The sequence below is a fragment of the Ciconia boyciana genome, chromosome 6 (genome assembly GCF_034638445.1).
Source record: "Ciconia boyciana chromosome 6, ASM3463844v1, whole genome shotgun sequence".
NCBI lineage: Eukaryota > Metazoa > Chordata > Aves > Ciconiiformes > Ciconiidae > Ciconia > Ciconia boyciana.
This window is the reverse complement of record NC_132939.1, coordinates 14,575,592-14,600,750: the sequence shown is the minus strand read 5'-3', so window position 1 is coordinate 14,600,750 and position 25,159 is coordinate 14,575,592. Positions and strand designations below refer to the sequence as shown.

At 38.4% G+C, this 25,159-nt stretch overlaps 1 protein-coding gene across 2 annotated transcripts in view; it reads right to left on the bottom strand.

Annotated features, from left to right (window-relative positions):
- The window catches only part of PDE3B (phosphodiesterase 3B), a 90,036-nt gene extending 65,283 nt beyond the window's left edge, over positions 1-24,753 (bottom strand). The window contains exon 1 of one of the 2 annotated variants that reach the window (XM_072864667.1): positions 23,028-24,753. In XM_072864667.1, the coding sequence (XP_072720768.1) occupies positions 23,028-24,059 (1,032 nt within the window). In that variant the 5' untranslated portion in view covers positions 24,060-24,753. The remainder of the gene's footprint in view (positions 1-23,027) is intronic. The other variant, XM_072864666.1, reaches the window with a different exon arrangement.
- Between the last annotated feature and the right edge of the window lie 406 nt (positions 24,754-25,159).

The window sequence follows — 25,159 nt, the reverse complement described above, 5'->3', positions numbered from 1 at the left end:
TCCCACCCCCCCCCCAAAAAAAAAAAAAAAAAAGAAGTCATCGGTTTTGGAATGCAAGCTTAGAGCTTCTTTCACTTCTGTTTAATCTGTAAACAAAAATTCAAATCCAGTAACAACTTCATTGGGTAACTGTTTACAGGGACAAAGCCCTGTTGTTCCCACAGCAGGAAAACAAAAGATCTCACAAAACAACCTGCACCAGTAGAATTAATCATCCCATCACTATTTTCTAAATAGTCAAATGTTTAGAAAGTCTAGCATTTAAGGAACTTAGAAGAGCTCTACTTTAAATAACTCAATACAAAAATTATTCTGAAGACCCTCAAGAATAAGCAACATAAAACTATACAGCTGCAAAGCTGTGACAGCTTCCCAAATAAACTTAATTTTACAGTTACAGAATTTTAATTTAGAAGGAATGTGTGTCAAAACTGTACATACAGGTTTATTTATTGGTCCAGAGTAATTTACAAATAAAGCCCAAATTTTGAGTAGCCTGATACTTCCCATTCTATAACAACATATTATAAGCTTTCTAAGCACCTGTTACACTTTCAGAAATCTATTGAAGAAGAAGAAAAAAAAAATGTGCATAGTTTGCTCAAGTTCAAAAAAATGTTATTTAAAGTTAAATGCTAGATTTATGTATTACAGCTCTAGCAGGTATTTATGTATTACACCTCCAGCTTCAGGCTATGGAAATTAAGCAGTTTTCTCATCAGAGGTGGGCCTAATAGGTATGCACTGTAATGTTAGACATCGTAACAGAGAGAGTCTGTACCTTGTGTGCTCACATTCCTCTTGCTGGCTCTGAGAAAACATGAAGGAAGAAGCTAAAACTAGAATGGCCAAAAAAAGGGCACTGCAGAGAAGAAAACTGAATGAGTCAATATTACAAAAACCAGAATGCTTATTTTCATATTCTTTTGACGTATTTCCAATATGAAACTTCACATTCAACAGTCACTCTCAACCCCTGAACTATAATTACTCAGACATGAGAAGCTGTGTATGCATTTATCACAGTTTTATGCACTATCCATCTCCAATCAAAAAACTGCACAGAAAGAGAACACAATCTGCCTCTTCCTTTAAGCTAACATAAGAATTACTATAAATTTGGGAAGGCTAACTGGAACATATGCTCTATTAAATGGAACTGATCAAAATCAGGAACATTCCCCCTTCACCGCACCAAAAGAAACCCACCATCCATATGCAAAGTGGAAAAACTATAAAAAAGACAGTAAACAGGGATAATCCTCTTCTTTTAAATATTAACCTCCTGACATGCAAAGAGTTTTGCACAATTCATCCCCAAATTCTCTAAAACCAAGACAAGGAAAAGCAGCAAGTAACATCAAATTGTTCTGAAGCAGATAATGCATGGTTTCATTCATCTCATAGTATTTTTTTGATCTGCTACTGGGAGAAAGCTGTTTCTGTGATTTCAATGCACCCCTAAAGACTATTGTCTCTGGACAATGTCCAGAAGTAATTTGGGCCAAGAATAGCTATTTGATCCCAAACTGAAACATTCCAACACCAGCCAAAGGTCTAACTAGTTTATCTGGAAGTCAAGCAGAGAGATCTGAAGAAAAAATTGGCTCTACTAAACTCAGCAAAGCCTTCCTCGCTGATTCTGTTATAGTTCAGAAATCGCTTCAGCTTGCTTTGTGATTTATATTCCTGTACATGAACTCTAAGTCAACTTTTCCAGGATTATGAATTTACTTCCCATCATACCTCCCACCATGACAGCTGAGAACTGAGTTGCCAGTTTTCTAATACCCTTGGGAAACAAAGCATCATTTTTCTGCTGCTGTATCTGGAAACAATCAAGTGCCAAAGGGAACAACTAGCTCTTCAGACTGCTATACTTTGAGAATTTTTGAGGAGCTAGAACACAGTTCAACCATGCTTCAATGGACAGCACCAGCAGGAGACTGTTGTCCAAGGCTCACTGCTGGTAAACCTCCCATACAGACATTCAGAAGCCACCTGGATAATCTTTTAAATACTACTTGTGATAGGAAGCAAAGACCCAGAAGCAAATGTCCAGTTGTTATCAAAAATGCAGCCAATCCACTAAGCACACACTTACAGAATTCTAGTTAGAATTATGCTCCTACGATGCCAGCTTTGTATCCCATAAAGAGGTAAGACTTACTGGAAGATCAATTTTGATGTTGTTCTAATAACTGGTCTTGGAAATGACCAAGTTTTAAGTAAGCGTCTTTTTTCCTTCTTCACCCTCTCCTTCATAAATGTTAGCTAGTTAACTTAAAAAAAAAAAAAATTACCTCACTGCTGAAATAGACAACACATACATATAAACAATATAACAAACAATAAACATACAAACCATCTTATCTGCAAACAAAATGTGAACTTGGAGATACAATGAGAAACATAACTTCACTCCCACATAAGTTACTTTTCTTAGAGGGGAAAAATATAACTTGGAGCATCAGAAAAGACTGTGAGGAAAATGAGTGGGAAACAATGTTAATAAAACTTTAGGCTTTCTGGTCATTCTGAGAAAAGAAATTCTATGAAAATTCATCTTTTCCCTGAAAAGCAAGCTTCTTTGCTACATCTTTTTATCTGCTGTACATTTTACTATTCAGGGCTCCACAAGAATAGACTGTGACCTATTCTTCTACTTCTGAATAGGTACAGCACAAAATAAAATACCAGTGAGACAACTTGCTTTCACATCCCAGCAACAGCAGTGAAGCATGCCTCACGCTAAGTCAAAACCTGTTCGAGTGCCTCCTTCAAAGAATGGCCATTGCCATTCCCATCTCGTAGTCTGTTACAAACAAAAGAAGTTATAGTCTGCTGTGAGAAAGGCTCAGAGCGTAAATAAATCAGCCAATAAATGAGACAGCATTTAATTTTTCTTGGAGCTTCATTGCTAGACAGCTTGTTTCTGTAACTGGTAAAGACTGAAAAACAGTAAATTAAGTCCTATAACATGACAGGACTGTCATGTTTCACTACATAGAAGACCACCTTCCCAAAACTTGAATAAAACATCTCAACAAGGAACATCAAAACAGTAAACACACTTTTTCAGAAAAAGGGGTAAGTAGCTCTGTGAGAAGCACAAATTATGAAATCCTTGCAACTTTTTTCTTATGACTAGATTACCTGGCAACTTGGAGTTGCAAGCTCTAAATGACCCATTTTCCTGTATTTAGAGTACTCATTCCATCTCTTTTGCGGCTTCTTCAGTCTTTTTGGTAACAAGGGTGCTAGTAGGCTCTCTTCTCTTGCTGGCTACTGATTTCCATGAAATTTTCAGGAAATTTATTATTCAAGATGATTACCCTCTGTCAAATTTAACTGAAATAAGCCAGTGAATTCAAAGATACTAGGGATGGATGATCGCATGACAAAAAGGTACTTGAATTAAACTGTCTATGATGCATGCACACATACATGTACATGCACATACATAAATTTGTATACATTTACCAAATGTTAAGGTCATAATTTAATACAGGGTTATATTGCCAATAAATTAACCTATAGAAATACACCCCAAAGGAAGGTCAGGATAGCCACTTTATAGATGACCTGGAAAACAGACGTCTGTGGTAAGGGAACAAAAATTCCTCACCAAGTCCAGATATTTGACAGCAATTTTGATATTTGTCTTTTATCAGTATTCAAAAAGAAGATAAAATAGGAGACAGGAAATTATTTCTTAAACACTTTTTGTCTTGTAATGTAAACTTTAGGGATACATTTACATAGCTAAAAGATGCTTTAGCTTCTTGTAAGGACTATGATTTCAAAAAGCAATGCAAGTTCAGGACTAAAGCTTTAATGATGAAAGATGCTGTGTAGAGGAAACTCGGAGTGCACAAAAATGAATTGGTAATGAAGACTAGAAAAAGCTACTTATAAAAGAAATGCTGATTCATTTGCAGAATGGAACAGTTCAATGGATTTACTCTTCAATTAAAAAAAATCATATTGGTGCTTAAAAAAAAAAAGTGATGTGGAAACTTGTTATTACAAACACCATAAGACTGACTCACACTATTATGTTTAAACAATGTTAACTTTCACTATCACACTTAAACAGTTTTAATTAATTGCCTCGGGACACAGAAAATTAGCTACTACTTTGCAAACTAGAAAGTGCAGTTTCTCAGTGTGTATAAATGGTTACTAAACATGACTACAACTGCTTAAACAAAAGCATACTGTACAGTTCATATAGGTTATGAAACTAGTCAGAATACTAGGCAACATGTTTTAAATGTCAAAATGCAAAAGCTGTAATTTAATGTCAAAGTTTTTTGATTATATTTTTGACATTGGCAATTTTACTAATATAAAAAAAAGTTGTGTAGCTGCTTTGAAGTTATGAGATTTCAGTGTGAACATACAGGGCATTTTACAATATTTAGACACATCATAACAAGTCAGTCATTAAATACACAGATTTGAAAATGGGGTGGGAAAAACACATGTTTTGTGAGGCATTCTACTTTTCTTTTTTTCTTCTTATAAAATTTCAGAATTTTGGGGTACATGGATTTGCTTTTTCTTTTTTTTTTTTAACTCTGAAGTAAATGTACTAACAATCATTACTAAGTAACCAGCACAGCAGAATGCAGCAATCCTTCAATCAAATAAAAACAATAAAGATACACAAAGCACTTACAAGAAGTTATAGAATGAACAAAAAAAAAAATCCACATCAGTTCACTAAAGAGTATTCATGATAAACCCAACATTCCTAGTTTTCATATTGAAAAATTGAAACATTTTGAATACTTTGTTGAAATTTTCTGACAAAATATTATCTTCCAAAAATACTATCTATAAGCATTTTGGCCAAATAAGAATCCTTTGCTTTATAAGTGTTCAAAGAAAAGAGAGAATAAAGCTCTATTTTATATAATGAAATCTAATAAACACAAATGCATTATAGCTTTTTTAGCATTTTAACGTAGCAACAAAATCTGTAATCTTATTGTGGATCAAGCTATATTAAATACCAATACAATCAAACACTTAAGAGATTCTGAAATCGTTTCTGTTTGATGTATGTTTCTGACCAATAGATAAAAGGGTAATCTTTAATTTTCCTCAACCCATACAGGACTGTAACCAAGCTATTTAATTAATTAAATCAGCACACAGTACATTTGCATTGAGAACGAAACCTTTAGCATATAAGAAAGATAAGGTTTTGACTGGAAGCCCCCAGATAGTGTGGCACAGAAAATAAGGCAGGGAAATCGGACTAGAATTGCCTAGTCTGGCCTTGGGTTATAACCCTGTCAGCATTGACCATTTACAGAAAACATTGGCTAAATTTCACAGAACATTCAACTTTTGACAGTTCATCAGCCATAACAAGGAGTTTTGGCAAAATACTTAAGCCTTGTGGGCTACTTTTCCAAATGTTCAACTAATCAAAAAGATTAATGGCAGAATGGAATTCAACACAAAATATCCACCCATGTTCACCCAATTTCCTGAGTAGGTTTCACAGTATGCTGCAAATTGTCTCAGCTGTACCGTTAGCAGCATTAGATATAGCTGTTTTAAAGCTATCACAAACAGTAGTCACTGCACCCCTTTTCTTGAGATGTTGGAGGGTCATTATACCTTTTTGTAGTCATTATATTGGATGATTGCTAAGGGCCATTCTTACACTCTTCAAAAGTGCTTGCCAAACTGTCTCGGTCAATTAATAATTCCCCTCAACTATTTCTTACAATATATCTCTGACAATGGTTTTAGTTGAAAAGTCTTTGTACTGATTTAGCTCTTCAGTATATTTCTGCCAATTAGCCATACTTATTAAAGATCTTACAAACCATATTCTGGGAATTCCAGTGACAGAGGACCCTGCACATCCTTCATGCTTCTCACAGCATTGTCTAGAACAGATTATCTTGTACAATCACTAGCAAATAGATAAAGCCCTAAGAATTGCTAAATCCTTACTTTGACATAATAAAAAAAAAAGTGTTCTAAATCCATCTTCTGGCTAGGAATAATTGGTATGGGAGATCAAAAAAATTATCAAGCAAATTCAGCTTGACATCAGGCTTTACTTACAAACTTTATGCTTCTATAGTCCTGTTTCTTCTTTACGTGATTAAAGTTTTCTCTCCAGTTTATCATTCCTTTCACTTCCCTCTCACTTCTCCTGGGTTTGAGTTTAATCTTTGTCAAGCATCTATATAATCAACACTTTTGTTAATGTTTTGGTTTAAAAAAATGTGAACTTAATCAAGGGCAAATTTCTGCTTTATCTTCCTGAGCATTATTTAAAAAAAAAAATTAATTAGGTGATGAGAAACTGTCCTTGTATTAGGAAAGCATTATTAGTTGCACAATGCAAGATCTAATATTTCATATTTCATAAAGGAGTAGAGATAATAACTCAAAGCAGCAGGACTGCAGGTGTTTTCACAAGATTTTCTCTTTGATCAAACCTCCAGCATACGGTAGAAGAAAACTCAAAAAGTTCACAACAGACACAGATACCTTAAGTCACTTGTGTGTACTCCTCAACAGATGAATTTATTCAAAAGCTGAAGTGAGTCATGTGGTACGCCTGCTTCCATTTCTCCACTCCTAACCCCTTCTGCAAAAAATGATCATTGTGGCTAATGCCTTTTACACTGATGATTCTACTGGGATGATGGACAGAACATATAAGCAAACACCTCTATAAAATGAACATACCACAGACTAAGAGTTATTATGAAAGAAATGTGACACATGATTGGATTGCACAATTCCATATTATAGAAAATTGTAAACCTGATAGAACTCTGAAGCTGGCAGGAACAAAGTCATGGCACCTATTTGTCCCACGAAGTTCAGTCTGGGCTTGAACTATTAATAAGAAACTGTCATTTTGATCATACTTTCCTTTTTCTTGCTGTCACATATGTGAATTTTTGGCAACATGAAAATTAAGAGCCAAGGAGGGTTACTGCAAAGAGCTGGATCGAAGCTTCCTTACTGTAGCAACTGATTTTATTGGAAACATCAGGTACTCACAAAAGTGGGCAGAAAAATCATCAAAATACCTAGACGCATCAAAGAGGGATGACATACTTCCTGACTCAGCATAAGAGGACTTCCACTTCTACATTCTAAGGTAATAGCTTTTCTCCACTACCATATTATATATTTAGTCCTGTAGATGGAAGCATGATGGATTGATGAGAGTCCAAGAGTCATAAGGCGACTCACAAAAGTGTTGTTACAGTTTTATAATGTTTTCATTTTACTTCACTCTGAATAATGAAGAATTTTCACATAAACACAACAGTATTAAAGCACTGTTTTAAATGAGTGCCAAATACTCAGGTATTAAGAAGAATCTGATTCACATGTGTCCTTTACCAGTTCATTCTGTTCTCACATGTGAATGTGGTGATTCTGTCTACCACACAATCTTAAATTGTCTTTCAAAAGAACCCTCTGCCCCATTTACTGTACAAGTCTAACTTAGATATCTAAATTGCACCTTTCCATTAAAGGTCTTTGTGAAAACTTTGTGTATAATGTTACACGTTGCAAGTGTGGTACCACACCTGACTGCAATTGCTTAATATCTGACATTTTAAGTACCTGTTTGCCATATTTCAGCTATCTAATGTTGAAGCATTCTGTTCCTTTTACTTCAGGTAGACAAACGCAGAATATACAGTTCAGTCAAGACAGAAAAAAAATATAGAGGCTTTTGGGTGTGAGGGATGGTATTTTGACTGATTTATTGGCAAGTTCTAACACATCCATTCTTTATACTGCAGTGCCATTAGTTCTCTTAAATCAGCACAACTTGGCATCGCCACAATAAAAGAGCAGTCCTGCCCTCCCTCAGCTGCTCATTCCCATCCCTGTGTCACTCCCTCTCTTATGCAGCAATACCATTCATGCAGACACGTGGCAAGGAACTACAAAAAGAACTGATTAGTTTTAACATGGATTAGTTCCCCAATTTAGTTCACTGTGTAGTCTCCTGAATGCTTGTGTCAGCACAAAGGGGGATGGTGCCAGGGCAGGAACGAGCAGACAGTGCTGGGAAGGACTAGTCCTTTCAGTGGAAGCACCACAAAACATTCAGGGAATTGGAAGATTTGAGTAGAGATGTTCAGATTAGAAAGGATATGTCCAAAGGTAAAAAAAAATATTCCTTTTTTGTGACTACATAAATATTAATCTAAATTGGACATAGTTCTTCACATCAGAAAATTATCATGCTCTGACCCCAGAACTCTAAATTTTAATCAAGACTTGCACTGCAATTGTACCTCCTAGCCAACAAAAGCTGCTGTTGCACCACACATTTTAGTTAGTTCTGCTGCTGGTATTATCAGCAAAAAAAGAGGCAAAAAAAAAACCCCAAACCAAAAAACACCAAAAGGTGAAGGAACAATGAGGAAGGCTGGGGAAAAAAAAATAATAAAAGATATCAGAGACAAATACCAGAGTTCATTTAAAAAAAAAAAAAGAAAGAAAGAAAAAAAAGTTGGAGGTATAGAAAAGTTATTGATAGCACTATATCACTTGACCTTAAAAGCCATTGAAATCTCGGCCTCCAAAGTGCATCTTAGCAAAAACGTTACCTCTAAATAGCTACAATACACAGAGGACAACATTTTAAGTCAGAAATGTTTATAAAATTACTATCCCAGAAGAAAATTGTAGTGGGATATGAAGACTGAGAAAAATCACCTGCGACTGTCGTCTAAGGCAATGAAAAGGAGAAACAAGCTCTCCATTCCACAAGATTTTAGGGAACTGTTACATTCTATTGATTAATTAAGGACTCGAATTCTATGTACATACCAAATACATTGAGAGAAAGCCTGATGCTGAAGAAACTGGAAACAAGTGAGTTACTTGGACACAGACAATAAATAAAGAGTGAAAAATCACAAAATAGTAAAGGAAAACTTGTGACATGCCAGGAAAATTTAGGGATGGCTAAGGCATGCCTCTCTGTAATTCCCCCTAGTTTTTATCCTCCGAAAATCCAAAACAAACAAAGCAGCCCAATGACTGGTTTACTGCGGGCTGAAGTTGTGATGTCCTAGGGTGGAGCTGTTGAGAAACTTCCTATTCAGAGGAAAGAGGGAGATTTTAATATCAGGAAAAAGGGGCTGGTGAACAGAAGTAAGTCTACATCATTTCCTCTGTTGATCTTAATGATTACATGGAAACAAAAAAACATTACTGGCAAAGATGGTTTGAAAACAGAAAGACCTGGAAGAAAGTTATTCAAATTAGACAATGGGAATAATAATAATATTTTTAAAAAGCCTGCCCATCTTAGGTGATTCTAACGATCATTTAGGAACATAACCATATGATGAGAAAACAAAACAAAGAAAAAAACCCTTTGTGTTGCTCAGAAAAGCATGAAAATATTCCTGATGCACAAAAGTATCCATGCAAGGTGATCTGACTGCTGGACATTTTAGCCACATACATAAAGAAACGATGGACCACCAATCACTTTCTTGATGTTTTCAGTGGAATTTTCTATAAAATACTTCATAGTATAAGAGTTGCAAGGAACATTTTACTGATTTATTTTCCTCAGTAAAAATCACAATCAGAAGAAGATGGAAGAGACCTTAATCCCTTTTCTCTTTCATAGCACTCACCTATTTGACTGGTTCTAAAAGTTACAGAACATACAGCATTAGACAAGTTGACTTACGAAGTCAGGACACTATGGCAGATACAAAACAAATGTTTCCCCAGGAATTGTACAAAACTTCACAGACTTTGCTGAAAAAAATGCAGTCCCTTACTGTAATGCCTGAAAGATTAAATAGCCAAGTAGTGTCCTACTAAGCCGCAGTTCCTTCTGTTATTACAGACTTATCTTTTGAAACATGCACGTATACCAAACAGTCTGGCTGAGAATATGACATTCAGGAAACAACAACTGAATGTTCTCAGCTCATAAAAGCACTTTGAAAATAGCTAACAAGTGTCAGAATGAAGATTAAATTCAGATAATTAAACAATATTAGAAGTTATGCAGAAAAATAAGTATGTGATCATGTAATTCCCATCTCCTTCATTGAAGGAAGACTGACAAGGCTTACAGGGCTAAAATACTAAATGAGGATAAAACAAAATATTCAATATGTTTGATGTATTGCATAATTTGCAGGCATTGCCCTAAATAAACAGCAAAGTTAACTGGACATATACTCATGGAACCCAGTGGTGATCTGATGACACCATAACCTCCACTTCACTGTCCAGAATTGAAGGGATAAAGAAGATTAAGGACAAAATTCACAATTCAAAATTGAGATTTCCAGATCTTGCTTTTACATTTAACATTTACATTAGCTGTTTATTAATCATACAGATTTAAATAACAGTGCTCGTTGACTTCAATGGTAAAGCTTCATAACTTGCAATTAAGCTAATATGAATACATACCAAATAAAGCACATACCATCAGTGGCCACATACAACAACATGTGTTAGTGAGGTTGGACAAGTCAGTCTAACAATTTTGAACTAGCAGCAAAAACAGTTGCTCTTGCTTTAGAATGGCATCCCAGTGCTTTAGCCACCTTCATACACACACAAATTTTATTTTTTTTTTTAAATAAAATAACATTGAAGAGAATCCCATACGAAGAACCCAGGCCAGGTAGACAGTGATCACTGTTTGGAACACAACCCCAGTGACCAGCTAACCACAGATGACACTGGCCTACAGCGTGAAAAATGCCCTAAAAATATGGGCTTCTAGACTCTTAAAGCCAAGGTAATCTATTATAAATGTGCAGAAACAGAGATACTCAATCTTTCTAAGCCTTGTATTCAAGGCTTTGGGGGGGGAGGGGCGGGCGGGGGCAGAAGAGTTGGGTTTGGAGTTTGGTTTTTTGTTGTTGTTGGGTGGGGTTTTTTGTTTGGGGTGGTTTTGGGGGGAGTTAGGGAGGTTTGGTTGGTCGTTTTTTTTCCCCAAGATCTTTGCGTATAGACTTCAGATACTAACACAGCTCTAACTGAGGATCTGTCAAAGTTATTCTTTTAACAAGGAGGAAGATGCGGGGGTTTTATATGGAAGAATTCTTCCAAATTAATTTGAAAATCCTAGTATTCAAACACTTAAAATATATTAACTTTTTAATCTTCACACAAACACAGGAACACAAGTGTATTCGGTATTAACCTCGACATTTTAACAAGTTTAGCCTTTAACTATGTACTACAACACATTTGTTAAAATCTAAATTTATTTGTGTGTTTGCCTATGTAACAAAAAAAAAAAAGCAAAAACAGTGACAAACACTCTTGGTTTAACCTATTGGTCACTGCATGATTTTTCCCTAAAAAAATAACTAGCCATAGCTAGCCATAAGGCAATACCCATACTAACAACATACATCAATATTAAATCAGTTACTGTGAATTTGTTTACAGTTTTTAAGTGAAATGCAGAAGACATGATGATTTTCTGAGATAAAACACACACTGCTTTCAAGACTAACTGGTTTATATTAGTGGCTAGGTAACCACTGGAAGTTACTGAATTTTAATCAACACAGAAAAAAGTATTTAGAAAAAGAATCCCTTGCTTTAGAGGTTAAACCTCAGGCAACATTAATTTTGAAAATTACGTTTTAATATGTAACACACAAGAATATTTCAGTATAATTGCTAGAAAAGGTGGTGATATCTGAAACACTGGTGAAACTTGCATAGTACTTAATTTTGGTAACTAGGGAAAATCATTTTCATACAGATCACAAAAATTTGATTGCACATCTTTCAGAATCAAGCACAACTACAACGTTCTTTGGAGAAGCAGGCTGGAGAGTTTAAATAATTTTCCAATTTATCCGAAGTAGCACTTTGCAAATTCTCATCAGCGCCATAGCCGCAGTCCCAACTGAACAGTTTGAGGTGAAGCCAGTCTTTTCCTTTGTAACAGTCGAGTTCAGCTTGCAACACTATCAAAAATAAAAGAACTGTAAGCTAATTGCTGGCAAGTATGACGCAAGCGGTTTCCTAGGTAACAGCCCAAGTTGCTGAAGTGCCTGATCCAGCATTTCCTCATCTGTTTGCACTCACACCAGCAGTCTGACAATGTAGTCACTGCATCCTGTTTCACTCAGCAGCCAGCAAAACGCACTGAGCTTAACCCTTGACTAACATCTTTACAGTTAACCTATCGTACCTATAAATTAACTTTTACAGCGATGTTTTGTGCATGCATTTTCAAATTTCTCCCACCTTTGCAGTAGCTGTCTACACTGCATTTTCTTTTTGAGAAGAAAAACATAAGAAAACATAATCTAAATTTAAAAAAAATACATAACAGATGTCTTTTAATTTGCATTTGCACTACTGAAAGTTTCTACCACAAATTAAGTTTAAAAAAATTAGTCACCTGCAGATTTTACATAAAACACCAAATTATCTGTATCTCTGATTTTAACTTTATAGTTCCAGAATTTTCCTGATTTTATACTACACCCAAAGTAAATTCGATACAAACATAAAGAGGATCTATCAAACTACTTCTCATTCACTTAAAATAGATGTGTATTCATATATAAGTAGGAAGCACATTTTAAAAAGATGTATCACAAAACAGTTAGTGTACACACCAAGGAAAACAAAAAATCCCATTTTGATCTAAAAAAAAATGTAGAGAGCATGGATCTCAGTGAGGTGACTTTCAGGGGAACAGCAGATTATAGAGCAAATAAAAAAAAAATCAAACACATTAATAAAAAATGCAAATATTGGCCTTTCTGACAATGTATTGCACAAAAAAAATTTGGATAACTTTAGAGTTTATTTTTAAATGTGAGCTTGGTCATTTCAGGACATGAATAAACATGAAACAAACTATTTCCACAGAGCTTTTATGTGCTGACATGGGTGCTTACCCGGTGTAAAACATAACTGTTTTTCTGTACTATGGAATAGTTGTGGGGCACAAAGAAAACAAAAAAGCAAGATAAAAGTAATATTTTTTGGTTAAAAATTCTGGGCAATGCTTCACCAAGGCAAAATGCACATGAAATTTACTGCTGAAAAAAAGTCTCCCACCTTCACTGATTGATCTACCCAGTGCAATTTTAAGTGGGAAATCCCCTAAAGCATTCTGAAGTAGACAGATGACAGCCAGCCAGAACAACCTGTGACAGCAGCTTCCTGACCACTAAAGAGAACTAGGTATCGAAAAACGTGAAGGTGCAGTGAGGAGGAGATGTTAGGGACTTTTCACTATTTCTTTCACAAAAGCTTACTCGCTCAGGAGGCCAGGTTCATATCAAGTTAGAACTCCTCTAAAAGGAGATCTAAACCAGTCCTGATTTTCCAGTAACTGGAAGTCTCATTCTTTCAAATACATCCCGGATTCTCCAGTTTCTTGGGAGGCCTTCTTGCTCAAATCTAGTATCATAACTTATCCATATTCCAAAACACAGAATACGAAGTATTAGGCCAAAAAGCCCAGGGGTACAGACAAACAAGCAGCCTGAAATGAAACCCTGAAGAACAGTATGCAGGTATGCACTGTCAACTATACTTATCTAGAAAATAAGAAACAAAAAAGGGCTACCATGTTTATATCAAAAGATCAATGCTCTGGCTTTGTCAGCAATTAACTACTTGTTAGCATCTCAGTGATGTTTTTCTCTAAATGCAGATGTTTCCATCAGCAGGCTTTTCTACTCTATTAGTATAGTTTTCTTCTGCATCATTTCTTAGCTTCTTCCCATACACCTGCATTCCTCTTTGTTCTGATGGTGCAGTACCCACACAGTAGGTAGGAAGGCAGAAGAAAAAAAGACAGAAATGTTTTCTTCACCAATAGACCATTTTCCTCAATTGAATGGAAAGCCAGATCAGAAAAAAAAAATAAAGGAAATAGTCTGGTATGTGATCATGGAAATTCCAGACAGAGATCAAGAAGTTTCAGGGATGAAGAGGCAATGATAGGCACAAAACCTAGGTGCCTTGATGACACAAGGCATGTTGAGGAACCCGAATATCCCTGGCAGGGAAGGGAAGCAAACCAGCACAAACTAGCGAGACTATTGTATGCTGCGATACAAAAGATTCCCACCCCGACTCTATTCAACAATGGATCAGGGAGCCCTGAGAAAAATCATGAGCCACATGACGGCTTTAGGTTATGGGATTCAAGGTTCAGATAGGTTCTCCAAAACTAAAACAGTTGCTGAGGACATATTTGATAAAATGAGTTTTTAAATGCCTGGATTAGAACCAAGTGGAGGAACATCCACATACAAGTTCTGTCAGAGGGCACTAAAAAATACTTATATCTAAACATGAACATAGGCACCAAATGACTTAACCATTTTGGTTATGTAATTGATATATAACAAGACCATTTTGCATAGAAGGTTAGCCTCTATAAGGCTTGGAATTCTATCCAAATACTAACGATTTAGTACTTTTGCAATACTCAGAATTGTTATCTACCTTATAACATCCACCAACGACGGAATCCACCATCACGATATACAGTTTTTCTGCAGCTCTGTCTCCTGCTATACTCTGACTGGGACACGAGAAGAAAAATACAGCTCTGTTCATCAAGCTAGATAACCTCCCAAATGACGCTCATGACAAGACAGATGCAGGGAACTCACTGTTCTTTTTTTGACTCTGGCTTTTCTTGGCTTACCCCTTTTCCTGAAATCTGCAGGGGTACCACTGCAGAACATCTCAAAAAGTGAAGCAGAGCTGATGAGAAGAAAAAGACTGACCTGGGACACAGCTGGGAATCTAACAGACATGCTGAGCCAAAGTATTACTCAGAAATTGGAAATAAAGTTCAAAATTTCCTTAAAAAAAAAAAAGTTCTGCAAAAGTCCAGTTAAATTTGCTTGCCCTGTGGAGGCAAATAAAGCTCAAGACATCAGGACAGAAAAATATTCCTCTGCTCCTACTGACCCTGTTACAACCCAAGCTGTAATCAGAATGAAATACCTCAATTGAATTCGTATATGAACATCAGTATTATAAAGATCAGGCAACGCTTTCTTATAGCTCTCAAACATTGCAGGAAGGTCCATTGACAAATACAAATCCTCTAATTATTTCCCTCTGTTTTGAATGAAGGAGAAGTGAAGGGAGTAAGATGTTCAGGTTTTTTTTTTTGAGGCACGGTTCATTCCCTATTATCATTACTCGGCCAGCTACTCTTGCTACAACTACAGCGCTTGAGCCAATACTACTCCTATTTCTCCCTCCTCACTTGCTTACACTAGGAAAGAGTTAGGCAAAACATAAACAACATGGCCAAAGGGTTAGTCCTCTCAAAAAAAACAACACAAAAAAACCCCCAAAACCAAAACCCCAAACAAACAACCTAGAAAACCTTTGTCCCCTCTATCCAGGAAATAAACAAACAGAGGATTGTTTTCAGCTTTGAAACTACCGAAGACATACAGATTCTCTTCAGGGAGCAAAGAGTAAGTTCCTAACTACAAAAGCCTACATATTAAGAGCTCAGATCTTACAAATAATTTTGCAGTTATGCTTACAGAGAATGAAGCAGGTGAGTAAGCACCTTGCATCTAACTTGCAGACCTAAAAGAACTAAATGAAAAAACAAAGAACTTTACAATATTGTATAGTATCAAGGTGAAGGATAAGGTCTGTATGTCAAAAATAAATGTACACGCCTTTGCAAATGCGGTCTACTTATGTATCATTTTTCAATAATGGACATTTACATGGTACTGAAGTAAGGGATTCTAGAAACATCTTTATGCTGTAAATGCAAAGAAATATTTAATTCTCCTGTTTTATAAAATTATATGTTACCAGATGTTCTACACATTTTTTTAAACAATAATTTGATTGCTAGGTTTCTAAAAAAGTAATATGTTTTCAGCCAGAACATTTTTATGTCTTTGCTGAAAGATACTTGTAACTTTGGATGAAATTATGTTACTGATCTTGTAACATGTAGAAAGAGAAAGAACACATTGGCAGGAAGAGGTGTTAAAATTATTGTAAAATTAAGAACAGATAAGGACGGGGAAAGAGAAAGAAAAATGACATTTCAAAAAAGACAATACAAGCAAGTAAGCAATTTACTACTGAACATTAATCTCCTGGGAAATTATTTTTCTTGTGCTTTCAAGGCCCAAATAATTAAATATAAATATGTGCCTTCTAAAGGCATACCAATCCTGTCCATCACCACACGGGTGAAAGGAACATAGCTTTATGAATATATTCATTTCAGATTGACAACACTTGCTACTAGAGAGCTAAAATTATAAATCACATTAAACCCTGTGAATTTTTAGACAAGTAAGGACTATAATCTCAATCCTTAAACACTGTAAAACACATGTTCTTTTCCACTTGAAAGCTTAAGTGCTCTGCTGACTCTAGGGAGCTTCCTACTAGAATAGGTGTTAAGGCAAGTATAGAAGACTTACAAATCTTTAGCAATGAGATTTTAACAGCAACTAGTCTCATACAAGAAAAATTACAAGACTAACTATATACCTTTATAGGTCCATTATTAAAGCTGTATTTACTTCTGCAGTTAATCCTGAAATGGCATCTCTTTATTATATGAAACAGTTTGAATTTTTTCTAAAGTTGTAAGATTTCCTGAACAAGATATCTATTTCATATTTACAGATATAACATCCATTTCTAAATGAATTTGTCCTGAAATTTTATCCTTAACGATCTTAATAATGGGTTACGCAAATTTCATATGTAAGCACAGAGTTTTACTCAGTTTTAACAAGATTTTTTGAAGCTTAGGGTCTTTTAACTAGTTTTGATTTTTACTCTTCATAAAAAAAACTGTTATCCTTCACACATAGACTGAAGTACTATTTTCTTCTTCAGAACATTCTGCAGATGTCTCTGATATGACGGCCATTGTCTCAAAGGGTTTGAAAACAGGCCACCTTTAAAAGCAATAGCCAGCATCTACCTCTGCTCATCTACTCCCATTTTCTTATTTTCATCTTAACATCATAGAAAATCACTGGCAAACCTATTATTTTCAAGCTTCTTTAAAAATTCTTTGGCATCTAACAAACAGGCTGCCAGTTATGAAAAATAAATTAATTAAAAGCAATGACAAAAAAGACTGGTCATTAACACAAAAGCTGTTCCAAACTCTTCTTTCTTAATGAAATTTGTTCAACCAGAAACTCCAAATAGAAAGAAAAATTAGATTTTCAATATTACCATAGCATGGAAAAATTCTCCTATGGTGAATAAAAAGTAGCAAGAAACTCTGATACAGATTCTCATTAATGCTTTTCTATAACTACATAAAAGATACTGGTAATCAAAATACTTTCAACTGCGTTTGCCGTAACAGCGCAAAGCTATTATTTACATCATGGTAATCACTCATTTTAACTTCAGATAGACATACTACATTTCTTTAATCACTGGAAAGATCCTACATAACATTCCTCAGCTTTTTACTATTAAAAAAAAGAAGACTAGAAGATGCCCAGTTAAACATCTGTGTGCATAATCAATTGAAATTCTCTCATTGCAAGTTTAATTTGAAATTTGCTTTGTAAGCATGCTTCAGTGAATGGATACTATGCTGCCCCCAAAATGCAGTTAATTGAAACAAGGACAGAAAGAGGACACATAGAGGGTGGACAACACAAGCTTATTTGTGTTTTCTAGTTAAGATATGAAATATACTTCTCTATCCTAGAGCATGTATCCTAGAGCTCTATCCTAGAACCTAACATGTTCTTCTTGTTAGGAAGAACATGTTAGTATATCCTGGTCACTCCTGTAATACGCCACCCTCACCTTCCTCCAAATTTCTCCAGCACTTCCACAGCAGGTGTCTTCGATCTCCTTCTTTTCTCCTTTTACATTTTCTTTCTGGGAAACCACACCTGCAGAAACAGCCAACCCCCCCCTTTGCTACACTGACGACTTACAGACATGTTTCCCTGCTTTTAGCATACTTTTTCGGTCCAGAACATTAACTGCCACCAAGTCTTGGATATCTAAAAAACAGCTTAAGGGAAACCTAGCTAACAGAGTTCTTAACTGCACTCAGTCTCCCTAATAGCATTGTCATTCTCTGTGAACCATTGTATGGTCCTGGTTGTCACTTTGCCAGAGGATACCATCTTAAACTCTGACCTCTCTACAGGTATCTATGGGCAGACCATGCTCAAATCATCCTTTCTTTGTGGTATAATACTAATATAATTAATATTAAGTAATAATCATTAATGATAATTAATAATAATACAATATAATACTAATATAATTAATGGAAGAAAGAATGAAAAAAAAAGAAAAAAGGATGCAACTTTTACCAAGAGTCTTCTCATTTTACATTTAATCTAACACAAAACATTTTGTCAAGGTCAGAGAGAACCAGACAGAAGCAATATAATCCTACTCATCCGAAATACGGTTGCAAAAATAGTTTTCCAAGACTGTTGCTTTCACCACGTAATCCTTCTCTTTGCATATTCCCCATACACAGTCACATCCCATTGACATTGATTACATTCAGCTCAACACACCCACATTTCTACCTTGATTTTCCCCATAAGACAAACAATAACACTGCAAGAGATACGAAGATTCTGTTAACAACAGAAACAAATCTTGACATGCAGGTACACTTGTGGTAACAGTCTCTGTAATCATTAGGGGAAAACTTAAAATTTCAAAGAGCTAGCTTATCAAGTACATAGCAAGAAGAGTTACATTTTATGTTATTGGCTGCAATCAACAGGTAAAGGCTCACATGTTTCTAGGCTGCAAACAATATCTGAATTCAACAATTTTAAGACACTGTAAAATACATATTAACAGACAGCTTCTGCAATAGAAAGTTTATACCACAAGTACTTAAGGACAAAGTATAATTTGTTTCACAAATAGGTAACAGACAGATATAAATTGTAAGCAAATAAGGAACAGCATTAATTTCAAGTTACATAAATATTTTAGACTCTTGAAATTGAGTCCTGATCTTCCTAAGGTAATGCATCAAAGGTATGAGATAGCTTGGAACAGAAACTGGGGAGAGGTGGCGGTCAATCCAACAACCTAACCACAAGATAGTTCTTCCTGCAATTAACAGAGTGCAACATGAAAGCAGTCTTTATCCATGAAATATCCCAGCCTTCCTACGTGTTTGAACCTAGTCAGGTAACTAGGAAAAGTATCAGCTCTGTTTGCAGACTGTTTTGGACACATATCCTGTATATTTAATTAGGAAGGCCTATTCTTTACTCAAGGAAAAATACAAATTTTAGAATCACATATGCTTTCTGGATTCTGAGAAGTTCCTATGTATGATTTCCTACACATAGTTATTTGCTCTCATATACATGTTCACCATCATATTAAAAAATGTTTTACTACAATATTTTTCAGGACATAGAGTGTTTACAAGATCTGCAATACTGACAAGCACCTTTTAGATTCCTAATTCTGATTTGGCTTTCATGTGAAAAAAAAAAAAAAATTAAGTGCTAAATATGCAACAGTCAATGAAGACAAATCCTTTGATACCAGTAGCGGTAGGTACAGCTAACAGATTAGCATCTGATTAATACATGCAATCAAAACATCATCTACACAAAATTTTAATACCAATCAATACTGCAGTCATACTGCTAATAAGCAATTCCTCTCTAGGTCCAAGATGAATACTGAAGTAGAGAATACAAAAAGCCTGTTTACTGCTAAAATCATATGAATTTGTGTGAGCAGGAGAAGTGTTAATATAGCAGAATTCAGAAAAGACATTGCAGTTGCATAATTTTTAGCCTTAATTTTAGTCAGATTGCTTCCTTCTATGTGTATTTATGTATTTTGATAATGGCATTCAAATATATTCACATAAAAATTTAAAGATATAATCTAGTCAAGACTCTTTCCTTCCACCTCAAACTACATTGCTAGCCATATGTACTGCAGAAAAGCCACACACAGCATGAATTTGTAGACTTTGGTGGCTAAAGTAAGCATGGATACTCATATAAAAGGTAAGAATAAAGGTAATCTAATTTTATCAACCTTGCAGCATTATAGTTGCCATAGCTGTTCAAGTACAGAAAGCAATAATCTAAATATTTGTCATAAGGATTGCTCAAATTAGAAAGCATTTACAGGATCGTGCTCACAGGGTCTCTTTCCACTTCTACCCCAGAAAACAGAGATAGTTCCATCCAGTTCCAGTGTTCACACACTACTGGTTGCACAAACCTGTCGCCCACACACACTCTCCATGCACACAGACCCCTTAGAACTGTTGGCTTGAGCTTATTAACAAAAAAACAGTCAACTCAACGTAATTAGTTTCCCATGTATTCAACTAGACAGAGAGTTGGGCATAATCTCAAACCAACAAGTAACTGAAAATTTAAGGTCAATACTAGCATTCCCTATTTTCCTCAAAGAGTAACTAAAATCTACACAAGAGGAAAATTTTTCACACTGAGAACAATCAGCCATTGGAATAATCTCCCCAGGGAAGTGGTGGATTCCCCAACACTGGACACTTTTAAGATTCAGCTGGATGGGGTGCTGGGTCATCTTGTCTAGACCGTGCTTTTGCTAAGAAAGGCTGGACCAGATGATCCTTGAGGTCCCTTCCAGCCTGGTATTCTATGATTCTATGATTCAATACATCTGCCTTTTTTGTTCTTATGTGCCCCTGCTTGCAGAGGTTCATACAACCTCTACATACAAGAGGTTCATAACAATTACACAAAACACATCTAATAGAATCACAATAGTAACTTAGCTCTCATTCTTCAAAGTATTCCTGTCATGGTGGACCTGCAGCACATTCCTTGTACTCCACTGATATTCCTAACAATGCTCATTAAATTCACTCTTAAAATATTAATATTGGAAAAGAATCATTGTCATATTTTATAAAGAACTGCAAAACATGCAATCAGTCCTTAAAGAAAATTCACATAATAAATGCTCTCTGAAAAGCATTAAGTGCCTACATTCCCTCTGTTTCAAGGAAGCAATATAAAAACCTTGTAGTGTTTATTCAAATAAAGTCACGCATTATGGGCTTACTTCCCCCCCCACCCCGGCCCAAGCAATTGATGTTTTATCAGCTCTGCAATGTCTGTCTGATCTCTCTCCAAGTCAGACAGGAGATCAGAGGATTTAACCTCTGTTATCCTTATAAAATCACATATAAAATACTGCATAGAACATATATCTATGAATCCCATTTAAACTGTGCTTAATAAAGCGCAAATATTTATTGTAAAGCATAATAGACTATTAGGAAAATAAAGGACTTCAGATCTCTCTGTTCTTTCTGTTCACTTCTAGTGATAACAAAGATATCAAATTCTGGAAGTCTACCAAACAGTTACACTTCATGATTTATGAATCACACACATATGATTTAAGTACTGCCAATAAATTCTTCGTATTTAGTTATGGTTGACATTTATGATGTTACTTAAAGAATAATAAATGCCTTAACTTGAAATATGCGCATGCCTTTAGGAAGTGAGCTGAATATCAAAGGAAGAATTTAGTAACTTGCATAAGAACAAATATCTTCTGTCATCTAGAAAGGTTAATGACACCACATTTCCTGAGGTTTTTGTTCTGCAGACAAATGTGACAGAAGAAGAGAGCATTTACTATCTAGCAGGGAACAGAGAAAGTACATTATTGTACAATATTCCCTACATATCTTAACTGCTAGTACAATATTTTAATGTTCTTTCATAGTATGCATTAGATAATTTGAAACTTATTGAATGAGTTCTTTCTGAAGCCTGTTACAGCATGCTTGCATTTTAACCTTTTAAGCAAAAACAATTACCGCTGTCTTGTTCTATTGTGCAAATGCAGGGCAAGAAATGCTCGAAAACTACTCCACTGTTTCAGATTCACCTCGTATTTCCTCATACCTATTTCACAGTCAATCACAAGAAGGGCATTATGGAATAAAAGTTAAAGCAAAATTAGAAAATTTCATTTAGTATCCATGAATTTCAGCCATAACAGTAGTAGATGGGGGATTCTGCAGCAACAATCACTTCCCAGAAACTGTTCACTTGCACATTTATTAAATACACTCCCTTTATTCTCCCTCCTATAACGGGCTGATAATCCGCTTGCAGCAGCCTCGGGCCAGTTCCACCGGCAACACAACTCCATGTTCCTGCAGTTCACGTGCAAGTTCCTAAATAAAAACAAACTCCCCACACACACGGGAGTTTGCTCTACAAAAACCAAGACTCATTGAAAAGTTTTCCGGGAGGTAGAAACCAACAGAGTTCCATTCAAGAAAACTGAGCGTTTCGGGCATCCCTCCAGACTCTACTGAACAGCTCTCTCTTCAGTAAAAAGAAGTTTCTTAAATCCCATCAACCCAAACCTAATGTTAACTTACATGGAGCGAGGAAGAGAGGGTGAGAGGGAGAGAGAGAAACAAGACACAGTAATCTGCAAGGCAGAAGGACGGCTGCCAACATGTGATAAATAATATCCCTCAAAACCTGATATTTCTTTAGTACTTGGCAATCATTTTGTCGATAGAAAGCGGGAAGAACCAGAAGTGCCGAGCAGCTAGAAAGCTGTGGTTTCTTTCTCTCGTAAAGTCTGCCAGAAGCGGAGGAGGTGGTGGGCTTTGGAAAAGAAACAATCAAAATAACAAGGTAGCTGGTAGCTGAAGATGTTTGGTTTGGGGTTTTGTTTTAATCAATAAGAACTACTTTTTAATATTTAAGATCGTATGAAAAGCGAGCGAGCCTTCTGTCCTATAGCAAATACATTATTATGATTTAACTTCTATACAGATATAAAGGATTATATCGATTCTGCAGAACCGAGTTGACAAACCCGCTACGGGACTAACATTTTCCTCCATTCCTCTAACAGGAGTTTGACAGCAGACATCCAGCACAGACATGTACAGCAGTTAGGAAAAGCGAGTGGCGCTCATTCCTCAGAAAGTTTCTCCCTCCAGTTTCGGAGAAACCTACCTGCTCTCTGGAAATGCAAGGCAACGAGGGTCTCCTAAACATTTTGCAGCTGCCATAGTAGCTGGCCGAAGTTTCCCCTAAGGATACGCAGCTAGATCTCCTCCTGGGTCTGATCACAGGCACTTTTTCCTCCACGCTGGGGAGCCGTGGGTGGTGATGATGCTGGTGGTGGGTTCCTCGGCTCTGAGCCGAGAAGATGCCGTGCTCCCCGCCACAGAGTGCCAGGAGGCAACCTGCCACCCCGACCGAGCCGGCCAGCAGCGGTCTGAGGGCTGGGGGGAGCGAGTGAAGGCTGGTGAGCGACACCAGCCACACCAGGCTGGAGAAGACCAAGACGAGGAGGTTCCGGCGCAACTTCAGAGAGCTCTGCAGCAGGGTCAGCACTGCCACCGAGCCCAGCACTGTCAGGAGCCTTCCTAGGACCATCTGCGGCTCGGCGAGGGGCTGGGGCTCCTCTTCGTGCCCCTCCGCGGGCAGCAGCCACTGCAGCGCCACGAAGTCCCCCACGTAGCAGCACACGGGAAGTGCCAGCAGCCACCAGCGGGTCGTGCCTCCGCCGTGCTCCCCGCGCCTGCCGCCGGCCAGGTAGCAGGTGAGGAAGAAGAAGGCACAGGCGATGCTGAAGAGGGGGCTGAGGCACCGGGACAGGCACAGCAAGGCGTGCAGCGGCCGGGGGTTCCGCCAGCTACTCCCGTCCTGCTGGCCCCCGGCGCTGCCCCGGCCGTGAAAGGCCAGGAGCGAGAGGACAACGGCGGCCAGGGCGCCCAGGCTGAGCAGAGCCCGGGAGGAGGAGGAGGAGGCGGCGGCGGCAGGGAACAGCAGCAGAGAAAGGAAGCTCTTCGGGGGGTCCTGCCTCAGGGGGGTCGCGCAGCTCTTCACGTAGCCGTTCCGCAGGCTCTCCGGGCTGCTGCCGCTGCCGCCGGGGAGCGCCAGGGGGGCAGCCGCCCCGCCGCCGTCCGGCTGCTGGCAGTGCTGCGGGGATTTGCTGGGTCCGTGGTGGGAGGCGGCCGCGGCTTCTCTCTCTTCCCTCATGGTGGTCGGGGACGCGGGAAGGGGAGGACGGGGGAGAGGCGCGGGTCGCGCTAGCTCCGTCTCTGCCGCGCCTCCCTCATCTCCTCAGGAGAAAGGCGCCGGGCTGAGCCGCCGGTTCTCCTCCGCGGGCAGCGGCGTCCGCAGCATGGTGGGTAAAGACGGGAAAAGAGAAAAGGTAAAAGGCTCGCTCGCTCGCTTTCCCCCAACGGATCCAGCGGCAGGGACTCGCTGCCGCCTCCCAGCGCTCACCGGCAGCAGCGGCCGCTGGCAAAGCCCCGGCGGGGGTGGGAGTGAGGCGAGGAACAGCCCCCGGCCGGCGGCCCGCCCGCCTTCCCTCACGCCGCTGCACACGGCGCGCGCGGAAGCTCCTGCGGCGGCACGCGCCCCGGGAGCGGTTGCGCGCTAACTGCCACGCGCTAACGGCCGCACGGTAGCGGGGGCGGGGGGGAGGCGCGCTCGCGCTCCGTGCCTGGCGCTAGCCGTCGGCTCCTTCCCGCCGTCCCGTGCCCGGTGGCCGCCTGCCCAGAGGTGACAGGCGGGGCTCCGGCGTCCCGGTCGCTCCGGAGCGGCTCCCGCCGCAGCCAGCGGAGGAATCCCGCGGCGCCCGGGCCCCAGAGAACCGCGCTTTCCGTGTGTATTAAACAGGTCTTTTTAAAAATGTACGTGTATCCCGCGCGACGGTCAGCCGCCCCCGCGGGGGAGCGTGTGGGGAGCGGGCCGGGCCGGGCCGGGCCGCCCCGCCCCTCGGGCCGGACCCCTGCGAGCCCAGGCAGCCGCGCACCGCCCTCGCTACCGCGCCGCAGCTGCGGGAAGGGACCTCTGGTCCAGCGATTTAGGGACAGAAGCGCCGAGCTGGTTTAACTTTCTTTTTTATCTTGGCTTTTTTGCTTTGAGATGCCACGGAAAAGTTGCTAGTACGGGCTTTAAAGCACACGCACAGTATCGAAGTATTTTTCCTTTAAGGACCATGCCTCTCTTTTTCTTTTTGTTTAACACCTGAAAAGTAAGTATGGATTAGAGTGATTTTTTACGCTTTTTTTCAGCCTTTGTTAACTAAGTTACAGATTAGAGCGCATTGCTCGACCAGGTTTATTTGCACA